Source organism: Tiliqua scincoides, chromosome 15 (assembly GCF_035046505.1).
Source record: "Tiliqua scincoides isolate rTilSci1 chromosome 15, rTilSci1.hap2, whole genome shotgun sequence".
NCBI lineage: Eukaryota > Metazoa > Chordata > Lepidosauria > Squamata > Scincidae > Tiliqua > Tiliqua scincoides.
The window spans coordinates 1,221,889-1,236,612 of NC_089835.1; the positions used below are offsets into that span (position 1 = coordinate 1,221,889).

Consider the following 14,724-nt stretch of genomic DNA (forward strand, 5'->3'; position numbering starts at 1 on the left):
CCTGCTGTATGCAAGTGAGGGTTTTTTTCAATGAAACTATAAATGCATCTCATCTTCTTGTAGTGCCTGCAGTTCCAACCAGCACTGCTCATGGGCTTTCATCCTTGACCTCCATAAGGGACGGAACCCTTCTTGCATCTTGTTTAATGAAACTGACCTAATTCCAGGGCCCAGTCCCCGTTGCTGTGCTTGCTCGCAGCAATTTTCAATCCTTTTCATCTCGCAGCACAGCGACAAGATGCTGAAATTGTGAAGGCACACCATCAGGTTCTTGACAATTGACAAGGCACACCATACTGCTGGTAACGGGGGAACTCACATTCCCCAATGGCCCTACTAATAAATAACCCTCCCCCAAACTCCTGTGGCACACCCATGGACCATCTGAGGCACACCAGTGTGCCATAGCACAGTGGTTGAAAATCACTGCTTGCATGGAATTTCTTGATAGTCCAGCTCTGCACATATCCCCTGTGAGATGCCTTTTGGCGTTCTGGGTTTTCTGCCTCCCCCCAGCACTGCATTATTCTTTCATTGCTGGAATCATCATTAATTAAGCACGTCCCCTTTTTAACCTGTTCTAGTCCGCCACCTTTTTTTTCCCCTGCCACCTACCTCTACCAGCGGCACTATATCCATTTCTGCTTTTGGTCACCTGCTCTCCTGTCTCTCTCTCTCTGTCTGTTTCATTTGTTCAGGGATCCTCCAAAATGTGTTGAAGGACTATTTCCCAGGTAGGCTTCCGCCGCAGCCCCCTTCCCCAGTTGCACAGGGTTCAGGGCTCGCCTCTTAACTACACAGCTGTCTCCATGCAATCGGGGTGCCCCTTTTGACTTCCTGTTTGTGTACCCAGTGGACATTCAGATTCATCGTAATGACCAGGCTGTTTATTCCAGAGCCCAGGACTGTGGTTGTCTTGGTGATATAAGGGGAAGTGTCCTGTCGCAAGGGGGAGACAGGCCTTAACATTCCATTGTTGACAGTAGGGCAAATGGCAGGAAGGGGAAAGGCAAGGCAGATAACACAGATTATCCCCGATAAGTTCCTGGCAGCATCACCAGGGAGAGCTGGGAACAAATTCTTGTGTAAAACCTTGTAGTGATGCTGCCTGTCAGTGCCTGACCATGCTGAGATGCACAGACAAAGAGTCGGACTCATGCCTGCAGCGTCCCAGTGGCTTCATTTCAGTTGGGGGGCTTAGGACTGGAGGCTTAAGCCAAAGGCTGCACAGAACAAAATTACTGGCCATTCCAGGCAGGAGGAGCAGGGAGGGGAGAATGAGTTGCTGTGAGAGAGCAAGAGACTGTACCTGGCATTCTGGAAAGTGGCAAATTAAAGCTGATCCTCTCCTCTGCTTGTCTTTCTCCCTCCCTCTCTTTCCTTTCCTTTCTGGATTTTCTCTCTGCCCTTCCCTTGTGCAGACACTGCCCGGGACTTGAGCACCCTGACAGAGGAAGAGGAAGACGGATCAGGCCAGAGCACAAGTCAAACTGCATCGGCAGCCACTGCCTCTTCCAGGACCCACAGGACAGAAGGTACAAGACGCACAAGGCAAAGGGGGAGCTTCAGAAGGGAGAGAAGGACTGCCTTCTTGGCACAGTGCATCACGGGTCTGTGAAATTTGCTGCCACTGAATGTGGTGATAAGCTTGGGTGCTCTTAAAGGAAATGGAGGATGAGTCTTGTCTATGGCTAGCAGTCATGATGACTAAGTGGAGCCTCCAGGTTCAGCAGCAGTCTACCTCTGGGTGCCAATTGCAGGGGAGTGACAGTAGTAGAAGGGATATGCTTTTATCTTCTGCTCGTGAGCTTCCCAACTGTGGGGGGGGGGGAGCGCTGGGGGAAAACAGGAGATTGGGCTACTTGGGTCTTTGGCTTGATCCAGCAGGGCTCCTTTTCTTATGTTCACATGTGTGCCAGGGGTTGCACCCTCAGTTCTGCAGGAGAGTGGGCTGGGTGTGGGAGAGGTCTGGTGGGTTTGGACAAGGGGAGATGGGTGGTTTCAGCACCTGAAGCTGTGCTTCCTCCCTGGCAAGGGTAAGAAGAGTTGTTAAGGGAAACAACTGTTTCCCAGTTGGGAAGGAGGAGGCACAGTTTGTGGTGGGGAGGATAACAGTGAAGAGACCAGGAGAAGCGGCTGCATACAGAGTCAGACGCTTGGTCTACCTATCTTTGCACTGACAAGCACTGACTGGCAGCATCTATCCAAGGTTTAGACAATAGGCCTGTTTCCAGCCCTACCTGGAGTTGCTGCCAGGGATTGACCTTGGGCCAAACCATGTAGCCCAGACTCTGTCTCCCTCCCTAAAAGCAGAAGTTAATGCAGAACATCAGCTTACAGTAGTGAAAGACAGGTTTTTCAGACTCCTTGAGATAGGGTGGCAGAGGGTACTTCTGGTCAAGGTTTACCTTGTTTTTGTGTGTGTGTGTGTAAACCCACACACTGCCCGAGGCAGAAAATCTAGTCGCTCCGGCAGAATGCACACAACTCTGCCCTGTGCCAGGTGACATGAGTCCCACCCTGTGCCCCTTTCAGTTCCTGTCTGTCTGACCTCGGATCAGCTGAACTGTTTGTTGCCTCTGCAGCTGTCGTGAAGGTCCCTCCACAAGCAGTCAAGGCCCTCGATGTCTGCGCTGCCCTCTCAGACACCTCACGTGCCGTGGCAGAGTCTGCCCCGGCCGCCTCTGTGGCAGCAGCTCTTGCAGTAAGTGGGGCGGAAAATGCTGGGAGTGTGGGGTACGGAGGAGAAATGCGCGGTGGTGTGCGCCGAGGAGAAATGGCTGGCGTTCCAGGAGGGCCGGGCATTGGAAACCGAGCGACGGAAATGTCCGCAGAGTTGGCACGGGCAGGAGCCGAAGAGAATAAGGAAGAGAGAGGATTGGACTTGGCGCCAGGACAGCCGGCAGATGCCAAACTTGGGTGAGTCTTGCTGTGGATGCAGGGGGTGGCGGGCATGCAGAAGTTGGGGTCCCACTAAATAAGAAGGAAGGGGACCCTACATGGGGGAGGGGCAGCAAGAAGCAAAAAGGCTGACCTGTGTGCTCTCAAGCACCCTAATTAGCAAATGGCAGCAACTGTTACCCTGCACATGCCTGATCTTGTCTGATCTTGGAAGCTAAGCAGGGTCAGGCCTGGTTAGTACTTGGATGGGAGACCGCCGGGGAATACCGGGTGCTGTAGGCTTATACCATAGTCTTTCGAGACTGAAGGTTACCAACCAACCAACCAATTAGCAAATAAAGCACTGAGCAGCTAAAGGTACCACCTCTTGGCTGCTGCGTGGGGATAATAATGCTTCCCTTTTAGGGTGGTTGTTAAAAATCAGGGGATCCAGTCTATCTGATCCATTAAAAGGAAAAAAAAAGTACAATCCAAAAGTAGGACCTTGCCTTGTTTGGGAGAACTGAAAGACTACCAGGTGGCAAACTTTTGAGTCCTACAGGATTCTTTGACACTATTTTGATTGATTTTAAATGAATGGAGCAAATTAAAAAAAACCAGTACAAAGCAGCTGAAAATAAATTAGAACTCTATCTGACGGCACGTGAAACCTCCCCCCCCCCCCCGCTTCCTGTCCTCTGCTCTGTCCTCTGAGGATGCACCTCTGCTTGGGGTGGGCCTGGCTGTGTTCAGCAGCAAGGCCAGGCAGCTGCTAGTTCTGCTTCTCCTTCCTCTTTGCTTGTGTATCAGACTTAGCTTCCTTGCCTCCTCCTCCACCCCCAGGTCTAGGGAGGATTCTCTGCCACCCACAGGGAGAAAACGGAAGTTTGCCCACAAGAGGAATGAGAAGTGAGAGACCTCTGCGGGTGGGGAAATCCTGCTCTTCCGTTGGAAGTGGGGAGAGAAGCAGGGCATCTACCCGTCCCATAGCAAGCCCCCTTTCCCTCCTGCCACAGCCCTGTTCTTTGGAGCAAACCTCCATTAAATTTAGTTTGCAGGGTGGGAGGGAGAGAGATTGGTGGGAGGGGTTTTCGCCTGGCGGCCACCTCATCAACTGGAAAGGAAATTTCCCTTCTCTTCTCAGGCCAGGGGTTCTGTGTTCTGCCTTCCTCGTGGCATGTGGCTTGGCTTACTTGTTTGAGGTGCCTGCAGCAGTATCCTCTGCAGCCGCCATTTTCAGCTCTCCTTCCAGCAGTTTCCTTGCTGCTCCTATCCTGTCCATTGTCCCTGGACTCAACCTTTAGCTCTGTTCTGTCTGTTTGCTGTCCTTTGCTTCTCTCAGGCTGCAAAGTCACACAAATTGCTCGCCCCCAAAGACAGCAGTATGGAAAACCTCACATTCACACACAGCTTTTTTTCAGCCAAAATTATGAGAGGAAACTTGACTGAGATGTTCAGCTCAAACGTGGGTCACAAGGGGAGCCATTCTGAAATACGGACCCATTTTAAAGGGTCACCTGTTGGGTGCAGGGGGCTGAGTTTTTTGGAGCAGGAAGAGGGAGGCAGGAATCCCGGGATAAACTCCGGGGGTTCACTTCTGTTAACTGAGGAGGGTGGGTAGTGGTTTGGGAACCCGTCATCAGGACATTTTTCTCTTTCCTGCCTGCAGGGCTGGTGACATCTGGAGACCCAAGGAACCGAACTCTGTGTCTGCCCCACCACGGAAGAAGACACCTCTCAAGGGAGTTGATGGGCCACAGAATGTATCTCTGTTGCCTTCCGCTGCGTCCGGGCCTCCCCCTGTGCGAAAGCGGAGGCTGGAGAAGGCCCCCACGCCTCCGGAGGCCTCCACGCCTGCGGCAGCCTTGGCCGCAGCCAGCGAAGACAGCCCGTGTCCCGTCATATCTGTCGCTTCGGGCTGTCCAGCAAGGGAAGAATCACCAGGCAGTAGCGTGGCAGCCACGCCTGGCTCTCCGGCTCAGCTGCACAGCTCGGTGGTCCTGTATCTCACAGAGGACAAGGGCCCTGCCGAACAAGCGCCTCTCATTGTCACCAGGGAAGAGGGACCTGCGGGGTCCTCGGACGCTGCCTTCCTGGCCTTGTCCCCCATCATGGGGCTGTCCCCAGAGGTGGGAGATTTTGGAGAGCCCCAGCGTTTTGGGGGAGATCATGCCATGCAAGACGCCCTGCCTGGGTCGGAGAGCAGTTGGCTAATGGCAGAACCCACAGAGGCTGAGTGTGAAGGAAGTCAGGGAGGGCTGGTGCTGCCCTCTGGAGGAAGCCCCACGCCTGCGGTGCCCCCGGTTGAGCTAGCAAGGCATGGAATGGAGCCATCTGTTGCCACAGAGGAGCTTCCTGGCCATGAGGTAGGGGCTGCGGTGAGATCACCACCCTCTCTGGAGCCAGAAAGGGAGCAGGTTCAGGTTGAAACCACCCAGCAGGCTGACGGGGTTCCATCTGGAGAGGAGGTTCATTCCACACCCCCTCCGGACCTGGAGGAACCTTGGGCAGGAGGCAAGGCAGGCCTGGACATTTGCCAAGTATCCGAGGCACTGAAAGCCCCCACCGCACTGACTAGTCTTTCCGTAGATCCTCCCTTGCAGCCGGAGGTACAGCTGGTGACAGAGAAGGACCTTGCGGGTGGTGGCTTTGAAAACCTGGCAGAGCTTCTCCCTCCCACAGAGGGATTCCGGGTAGATGCTCTGCAGGGGGAGACATCTCCTTTGGCTGCCCCACCCAGCCCAGAAAGGCAGAGGGCAGAGGGGGCCCAAGCGGTTGCTGCTGAAAGCCCACCAGGTACCCTGATCCTCGCCCAGGCAGCGGCTGAATCAGACAAAGGAGAGATGGATGGCAGAAGGGGTGTGGACCAGTGCCAAGATGCCAAGCAGGAGGCAGTGGGAGGAGAACCTCTGCGAACAAAGAACGTTGAGGCGGAGGAGGAAGAGGAGCAAGGCAGAGGGGAAGGTGGCGGAAGGAAGCTTCCAGAAGGCACTTGGGATGCTGCAGTGGCAGAGGTGTACATGCCTGACAGAGACCAGAGTGAGGCCTCGCACCTTGTACCTTCAGGAAGTGGTGCTTCCAGGCTGGGAGCAGAAGGGGCTTGCCAAGATCACAGCCTGCTTGATGACGGAAGGCTAAGTGAAGAAAGAGCACCCCGCCCAGACGGACCTTGCCCCAAACCCAGTGGGCAAGGAGCAGCCCAGGCAGCCGCTCTCCACCAGCCGAGCTCCCCGCCTCTCCAGGATTCAGCGGTGCCTGTCCCAGCACCCCGTGCCCTCAAGGAGAAGAGGGCCCAGCTCAGCCAGGAAATCCTGGCGCCAGTCCTCACGCCCCATGGCCCACCACCGGCCTTCAGAGCTCAAGGGGAGGCCCAGGTACAGATGGCTGTGCCAGCCCCTTCCTGACTGGTTGGTTGGCGGTCCTGCAGCCTCCTCTGTTTCAAAAGAATTCCGGTTGGGTTGGGATCTGCTCTCCTGCTTGTGTGTGGTGGGGGGGGGACCTTTGCTGGCAGGCACTGTCACTGTAGTAGCCTGAGAAGTTGTGGGGCCTCCAAATCTCCTTTGCAGGGTTTGGTTCTGGTGAGTTTTGAACCATTCCAGATGAGTTGGGCAGGGAATACTGGGAGGGGGGGAGTGATGAGGAAGATGATGTGCAGCTGGAGTCTTCCTCCCCATCGCATCACAGCAGAGAGGGATTCCTTAAGAGCAATCTTTTCCGCAGACTTTGCCCTGCACGCCCCGGGATCCTTTTCTCCTGCCCGCAAGATCACAGCTTCCCTGTCTTGGCAAAGCTGGCGTTTGGGACTTGGGCTAGAGAGGTTGCAGCCGCCAGGACTTAGGAGGGTCACGGCTGCGCATCTCCCCTCGCTCAGGCCCATGACTGGCTTGTTTACCCCCCCACTTTAGGTCGACTCCCCAAGCGGGCCAGCTCTTGTGAACTCCAGCCAGTCCTTGCTGGAATGGTGCCAGGAGGTGACAGCTGGCTACAGGGGTGTCCGGGTCACCAATTTCACCACGTCGTGGCGCAATGGTTTGGCGTTCTGTGCCATCCTGCATCACTTCTACCCCACGAAGATGTGAGTTGGCGCCTGTTGTAGTGATTAAGTGAGGCTGCAGAATGTTGACTAGGACCTCCTCTACCCATTACACAGAAAGAAGTGGCAAACTGAGGTTCTAGAATTCTGGCCTGTACCATTTCAAAATAAGAGGTGGGGAGAAGGCTGGGGAAGGTTCCAAAATAGGACTCCACACCTGCAGTGGGAATGATGTCATCTCAGCTTATATTTGCATGAAGTGCAAGCTTTCATGCAGAAGGAATTCAGAAAGGACAGGCTGGCTGTCTGTATGTTGTATATCTTGGATTATCAATCCATTTAAAGAATATTTGACGGATCATTTGACAGATGCATGTATACATATTGGCACTAAAAAACAGTCTGGGTATAGGTGCCTTTATTAGAGATTGTGAGCAGAAGAAAGATGGGGCTGAATGTATTAAGCCTACTATCCTGAGTCCAGCCCTGGTCTCGCTCCCTTGGCGTTGTCAAGCCCTGGCTGGCAGCATCTCAGAAGATTCAGAGCTGGTGACACTGCCAGAGACTGAGCTTGGACCCTCCCCTGTGCGCAGCAGGGGCTTCACCACAGAGGTGTGGTCCCTCTCAGGGAGCTGGGAGGTGCAGTATATTGTGTCGTCAGTATATCGATGACACCCAACTCCGGAGCTTCATGTCATCGCTCCCAGTAGCTTTATAGATGTTAAAGAGTCCTGTGGGTTGAGCTCTCCTCGCCAATGAAAATGATTTGTGGAAGTGATTGTCCTTATGGAGAAAGAACGTAGCAGGTTGGTTGAGACCTTCATTTGCATGTTGAAGGTCCTGAGTTCAAGTCCTTGGCAGCAGTTCCAAGTAAAGCTAGTAAGGATCTCTCTCTGAAGTCCTCGAGAGGTGCTGCTAGCCAGTGGATGTCCCAGAGAACTTGCTATTGTCTTCTGGTGGTCTGGGCACGTTTGCGCCCAGGGTGGATGTAAGCACAGCTCTCAAGAATGTGTTCTTCTCCCTCCCGTCTTCAGCCATTACGAAGCCCTGGACCCGCTTGATATCAAACAGAACAACAAACTGGTGAGTCAGTAGCTCTGTCCCCTCCAGGCATTTGGACATATCTGCTAGGAAATACTCTAGTTTGGAAAGGCGAGATTGGGCTGGGTGGGAGAGGTCTGTTTCCCTACCTCTGCCACAGACTCTCTGGGTGCCCTTGGTCACATCACACAGCCTTGCGGAGCTGCTGTGAGATTGACCAGGTAAGAAACACAGAGCAGGGGGATGGGAGTGTTGTGCGGCGAAGATGCCAGGGTTTGAAAATGGGAGATCTGTTACTTGTTCTCTCAATGCTTTCATCTGTAAAAATGGGTTGTTGTGTCAAGCTGGTTGCACAGTGTTGTCAAGGCGAATTGTAGAGTTGGGGCTACTAACCCCAGGCAGCCTGTTATTTGAAGCAGTGTGTCAAATATTACCTCTCTTCTCCAGCAGCTTGACCGCTGCCTCCTCCACTGCTCCTACTCCCTGGATTCAAAAAGGGATGGAGTGGAAGAGGAGGTGTGGAGGTGCAAGGTGTGTCCAGATGCAAGGGAGGGCACCAGGATACAGGTCTCTTATAATCTGGTGTGCTCCCTGGGGCATTTGGTGGGCCGCTGTGAGATACAGGAAGCTGGACTAGATGGGCCTCTGGCCTGATCCAGTGGGGCTGTTCTTATGTGGAGGAGAGGAGAATGGTGGGCTAGAGAGTCGGAGGCTCTCCTCTGTTCTGCTGATGTCCTCCTCCTTGACTCCAGGGCTGAGGAAATGCTGACAAGAATATCCTTCCGTTGAGCAAAATTTAAGAAGTTCAGGCTCTGAGTTTCTCTCTCTCTCTCCTTCTGCAATCAGGCCTTTGATGAGTTTGCTTCACTGGGAATCTCCCGGGTGATGGATCCGGCTGACATGGTCTTCCTGACAGTGCCAGATCGGCTGATTGTCATGACGTATCTGTGCCAAATCCGGGCTTTTTTCACCGGGCAAGAGCTGAACGTGGTGCAGCTCGCCAGCCATGACAGCCAGACCACTTATAAGGTGGGCAAGTTTGACACGGACGCCGCTGGCTCCATCGACGCCTCCCTCTTTTACTCGCAGCACCTGCAAAGTGCCACTGGCCAAGTGGAGTCCCCTGTAAAGCAGGAGGCTGAGGTGGACTCTGGTAGGGCTTTGAACGTTGCGGCAGGAGGTGCCCCAAAAGTAGAGGTGGAGGAATCTGCTCGGAAGCGTGCTGGGAGTGAGGAAAAGACAGAGGCTACAAAGGATTCTGGGAGCGAAGCCATAATGGAGGACAAGGAGGTAAAGGCACACGATGCCAGGCAGTGCTCTGTGGTGGTGAACGCTGCAAAGGCTGATGGGAAGACAGTGGTCAATGGGGCAGCTGTTGAACCTAAGCCTGAGTTCCTTGCCTCTGTGGAGCGTGAAGCAGAGGGTACAACAGCTGATGGGACGGCTGCGGCTGAGAGCCCCCAAAGCCTGCAGCCTTTCCCCGAGGACTCTGCAGCAGAGGCCTCACAACCTGATGGGAAAGCATCTGTTAATGGGACCCCAGGCAACTCAACCACAGAACATGGGGCAGGTTTCCTGGCCCAATTGGATTCTGAGACTGAGGCCCCAAAGGCAGGTGGAATCTCTGTGGCGAATGGCACCGTGGCCAGTGAAAGCCTTGAACCGGAGAGAGAGCTGTCGCCACCAAGGGACCTGGGAACCAAAGCATTGGAACCAGACAAGCCAATCCAAAGCACAGAACCCGAGGCCCCCGGGAGCCATGGGATGGAGGCCCCCGGGAGCCATGGGATGTTGGATGTTGCAAGGTCTGATGGGAAACCCTTGGCCAGCAATGGTGATCCATTGGTAGCCCCTCCACGGCTGAAGCGGATGGCTTCCCGAGGTGCCGAGCGCCCCTTGCAACGCGCGCTTTCCGTGGGGAGCCAGGGGCCAGTGGCCCCGCCACGAACCCATGTTGGCAAGTCCACCTTCGCGCACGTGCGTGATGCAGACCTGGTGAAGAAACGCCGTTCCCGACTCAAGAGTGAGACCCTGTCGATGGACGAAGCTGATGTGGGTGGTTCTCCTGAGGACCCTGCCAAACGGCTGGCTGTGGTGAGTGGCGCCCCTCAGGTGCCCCTGGACACGCTTCTGTGTGCTGGTGCAGTGTTGCATGCTGGATTTTCTCTTGGGGCCTCTGGTTTCGCTGTAGAGTTGTGGCTGTCCTGGTGAACTAACCGCTTTTTGTGGCAATTTTATTCAGGGTCTAACCTTGTCTGTGTTCCATGTTTTTAAGCTATGGCATGATCAGCTTCAAAATGTGATGCACAAATATTAAAAAAAATAAATATTTGCTTTAAAATCAGCTTTGAAGAACTCGCACCTCTTTGGTTCCAAGTCTGGGGCCCTAGAAAGTGAAAAGCAAGAGTACCCTTGAGCATGTGCAGAATTGCATTTGGCCTCATCACAATAACCCCCCCCCCACATGCATTTGGGGTTCAAGGAGGGCAGGACTTCCAGGCCCATTTCTTTTCAAACTGGCCATGAGGTGAGGCAGACAAATTTGATTGGGAGACTTTGTCTACTGCTCTCAGCTTGGATCACAGCTGGAGGAAAGATGCTGTGGTTTGACCTTAGTCTGTGCTTGTGGCTCTAGGCTAAGGGCTGTCATTCACCTTTTGGGGGGGGGGGGTTTCCAACTGCATAATCTGTTATTCCTTCTAACCCTAAACTTTCCCCACCTGCTTTTGTGGCTTGTTTCATATTTGGTGCCTTGTTGCACTGTCTGTTGCACTGACATAGAGATGTCCCTTTTGTCACCAAAGGGCAGGTGTGATTCAGATCCCTTTCAGATGCCACTTTTGCCCCATCCCCAAGAGATTTGAGGTGGGACTTTGAAATGATGACTTTTGGGTGCCTGTGTTGTGTGGTTGTTTTTGTGAATGACAATACAACCCATACACTATTCTTTCCCCTTTTCGTTGTACTCGGGTTATATTGCTGCCAACCTTCAGTCTCGAAAGACTCTGGTATCGCGTTCTGGATGGTGGTTCTGGAACAGCGTCTAGTGTGGCTGAAAAGGCCGATTCGGGAGTGACAATCCCTTCCACACTGGGAGCAAGTGTAGTCTGTCCCTGGCTATGGGCCTTCCTTCTTTGCCTCCGGTTATATAGACCAATGTATTTAGGGCAACTGACAAACTGGGGCTGTGGTCCTAGTTTATAGGAAGCTGCCACACTGTGTCAGCCCCTTGGCCTAGGTCAGGGGTTCCCGAATGTTTTGGCCAAAGGGCCGCATCAAATACCTGGCACAGTGTCGAGTGCCAGAAAAAATAATTTTAAATATAAAATGTAAATGAATACATTAGAGATGGAACTTGAATGAATGAATGAATGAATGAATGAATGAATGAATGAATGAATGAATGGGCTCAAATTTCCAGGATTTCTACAAGCACCAACACACCACAGAAAAAAAGCACACACTTAGACCCCCATACCACAAGCACAGCTCTGGTCTTGTTTGGTCAACTAGGCCAGAGGCTCTCAGGGGACCAGAGGCTGGATGCAGGCCAGATAGAGGCTCACTGTGGGCCACATCTCCCCCCCACCCCCGGCCAGGGTTTGAAGACCCTGCTCTAGGTAGTTCAGCAATTTCAAGCACTGGCTGGCAGCATCTCTCCAGGGATTCAGACAAGGGTTGTTCCCAGCCCTACCTGGATATGCTGTCAGGGATTGAACTTGGGACCTCCTGCATGCAAATCTCTACCACTCCACTACAGCCACGAATGAATTGTATCTTCTGCCATGATAAATCCATTTCCTTTCAAAGGGCCTCCAGACTTGTCCTCCTTGCAACAGATGAATGGAGTTGCTCTTAACCTCTCTTTATGCATCTCTCTTGCACCCTCTTCTCTCCCTACATTTCCTCTTTTCTGTTCATTGAGCCTGCATTTGTCTTGCTCATTTCAGGAGGAGGAAGTGCAGCTAAACTGAGGCCCTGATTGCGGGGTGGGACTTGCTAGTAAGTCCTGTTACCGCAGCCTGCCTCTCCCTTAATGCTGCTTTTCTCACTTCTGTGTTTGCAACTGGTGTGTGTGTGGGGGGGGGAGGCATCTGGACACCCCGAAGCTGGCTGAGAATTTTTTGGTTCTGTAACTTGTCAACCAAGACTTTTAGATGAAGAAATCTTCAATTTTCCACCTGTGCTTATTCTTATGAAAGTGTGCAGTGGAGAATCCCACATGGTTCTCTCATTTCTTTGGTCTGGTGACTCACCTCATGGTGTGATTTCCCTGTTGAAATTTTGGGTTTTGTGCCTTTTCCATGCATCGGTGCATTTGCTATTGGTACCAAGCTTGGCATATGTAGCCTGAGGTTTTTCTCGGATAAGATTTGATCTGGCTAGGTTTTTCCCCCCATTAATGATGGCCTCTCTTTCCTTCTTCCTCTTCTGCAGGATGATGTTTGTGATGAGGGTTCGAAACCCCAACATGTCGCGCTGAAGGTACAGCAGCACCCGGGTGAGTAGATTCTTGAAGGGTTGATAGGTTAGGTTGGAGCTCGGAGGTGGGTGCTCCTGTTCTGGATTCCAACCCATCTCCTAGCGGCCCTCCACGAAGGGGCAGCTCCAATCTGAGTCCCAGTTCTCCATCTCCTTGCTTCCACCTCCCCAAAGGTGCCTGTAATGGACTTGGCTTAAGAACTCCCTGCTTTTTCCACCACAGCCCCTCCAACGGCTCTGTCCCAGGAACAGCCGCAGGGTTCCAGCCTCAAGAACAGCACCAACGAAGAGGAGATTCCAGTAAGATGGGGGAAGAGCTTGCCAGTTTAAAACATAAGTTTGCTGCAAGCACAAAATAGAGCCTCCATGTCAGGAGGCACTCTATCTCCGATTACAATGGGGAAATACATACCCTGGTGCCTTGCTTGAAAGCTGAGTATGCTGGGACAACCTCCATCAGAATTATTTTGTACCTTCTTAAATGAAAGAGAAATATGCCCAAGGCAGGTCAGTCAGTCTGTGGCAGAGGAAAAACTCTGGGATCCCAGTTCAGAATGTCACTTTCTAGCTGGTAGGCAACACCTTGGATGGGGAAAGTGAAGTAAATGGCATCTGGCCTAGATGCCTCTAAAAGGGACACATTAAATTGGACACATTTCTGGAGGAAAAGTTAATAGGTTACAAGCCATGATGCCATCTCCTGGTTTTAGGAGAAGGCTACCTCAGAGGGCCAGATGCAAGGGAGGGTACCAGGACGCAGGTCTCTTGTGGTTCTTTGTGCTCCCTGAGGCATCTGGCGGGCTGCTGTGAGATGCAGGAAGCTGGACTAGGTGGACTAGGTGGAGGTGGGCCTCCAGCAGGGCTCTTCTTACATTCTTATGAAAGACCAGTTCAAATGCAGCTTTGTGCAATGCCTCGTATTTAACTCATCCCAAGTGTTTCAAGTTTCTGGAAACATTTTTGTAGGACAAATCTCCTGTTCCATATTGGTAGAGGTGGGAGAAAATGGTGATACTGAAATAAAAACACATAGCATTGTTTTCTACATTTCTCATTTTTGTTAAAAAAAAAAAATCTGTGAAAAAAATAAAACCACTTTGTTTGGTTTTTATTTTTTAATGGGTATATGGTGTGTGTGTGTGTGTGTGTGTGTGTGTGCGTGCGTGCGTGTGCGTGTGCGTGTGCGTGTGCGCGCGCGCACTTGGGTAATGACTAGGGCTGCATCCGCCCACACTATTTCACCTATATGATCTACCTAGTATATTTTTAAAGCATTGTGATTTAAAGCAGTTATGATCTATAACGTAAATTTTGAATGAAAAAAATGCACTTTCTGCACTTCTAACTCTGGAAAACATCAAAATCTGTGGAAAGAATAAAACCATTTTCTCCCACTTCTACATATTGACCTTAATGGCTTCCAGCCTCCATGGGGCCTCAACTCAGGGTTGCATGCAGCAAAGTCCCAAATCAATTCCTGAAAGAATCTCTAGGTAGGGCTGAGAAAACACCTTGCCTGGGTTTTGTGGAGAGGTGTTGCTGCCAGGCAGGGAAGGTAATGCTGAACTCAGCAGGTAGCAGCTCCCCATGAACCCAGAATGCCCAGCTCTCATGCTTTCTCTGGCTTCACCCTAGCGGTTCCAGGACACCAGCCAGTATGTGGTAGCCGAACTCCAGGCTTTGGAAACCGAACAGAGGCAAATTGATGGACGGGCTGCTGTTGTGGAGAAGGATTTGCGGGGTCTCATGGAATCAGGTAGGAAAAGAATGCTGGATCTTGAAAGCCCAAAATGCACCCCCCAGTACTGGCTGGATTTGTCCCATGCAACCTGTAGGCGCCACCTGCTGTCTGAATGCGAGACTGCGCCCCAGATTCTCTGGGATAAATTGCTCAGACTTTTAAGCGCTGCAAAATGATCTTGGTCATTTTCAGCTTGAGCAAGGTTGCAACTGACTAAAGGAGGGGTTTAAAAGGTGTAGGGGTGACCGAACTGGATTAAATCTGGGCCCTGCTGGATCAGGCCAAAGGCCCATCTACTCCAGCTTCCTATATCTCACAGTGGCCCACCAGATGCCTCTGGGAGCACACAAGACACCTGCATCCTGGACTCTTGCATCTGGCATTCTGAGATAGCCCACTTCTAAAATCAGGAGTTGTCCATAGTGTGTATCTGCAGCTCAGAGCTGGAGGGACTTTAATAATGCAGAGGCAGAACTGCTGTTTTAGATATAGATGGTCCCACCTTAAGCCATTTCAACCCAACGTTGCATATACACAACAGGGACAA

The 14,724-nt window shown here is 52.2% G+C and overlaps 1 protein-coding gene across 1 annotated transcript in view; it reads left to right on the forward strand.

Annotated features, from left to right (window-relative positions):
• EHBP1L1 (EH domain binding protein 1 like 1) overlaps window positions 1-14,724 on the forward strand; it is a 34,278-nt gene that overhangs the window by 15,546 nt on the left and 4,008 nt on the right. The window contains exons 7-15 of the mRNA XM_066610238.1: window positions 1,422-1,535; window positions 2,586-2,919; window positions 4,550-6,254; window positions 6,786-6,955; window positions 7,948-7,996; window positions 8,801-10,048; window positions 12,392-12,455; window positions 12,660-12,736; window positions 14,072-14,192. Coding sequence (XP_066466335.1) covers window positions 1,422-1,535; window positions 2,586-2,919; window positions 4,550-6,254; window positions 6,786-6,955; window positions 7,948-7,996; window positions 8,801-10,048; window positions 12,392-12,455; window positions 12,660-12,736; window positions 14,072-14,192 — 3,882 coding nt within the window. The remainder of the gene's footprint in view (window positions 1-1,421; window positions 1,536-2,585; window positions 2,920-4,549; window positions 6,255-6,785; window positions 6,956-7,947; window positions 7,997-8,800; window positions 10,049-12,391; window positions 12,456-12,659; window positions 12,737-14,071; window positions 14,193-14,724) is intronic.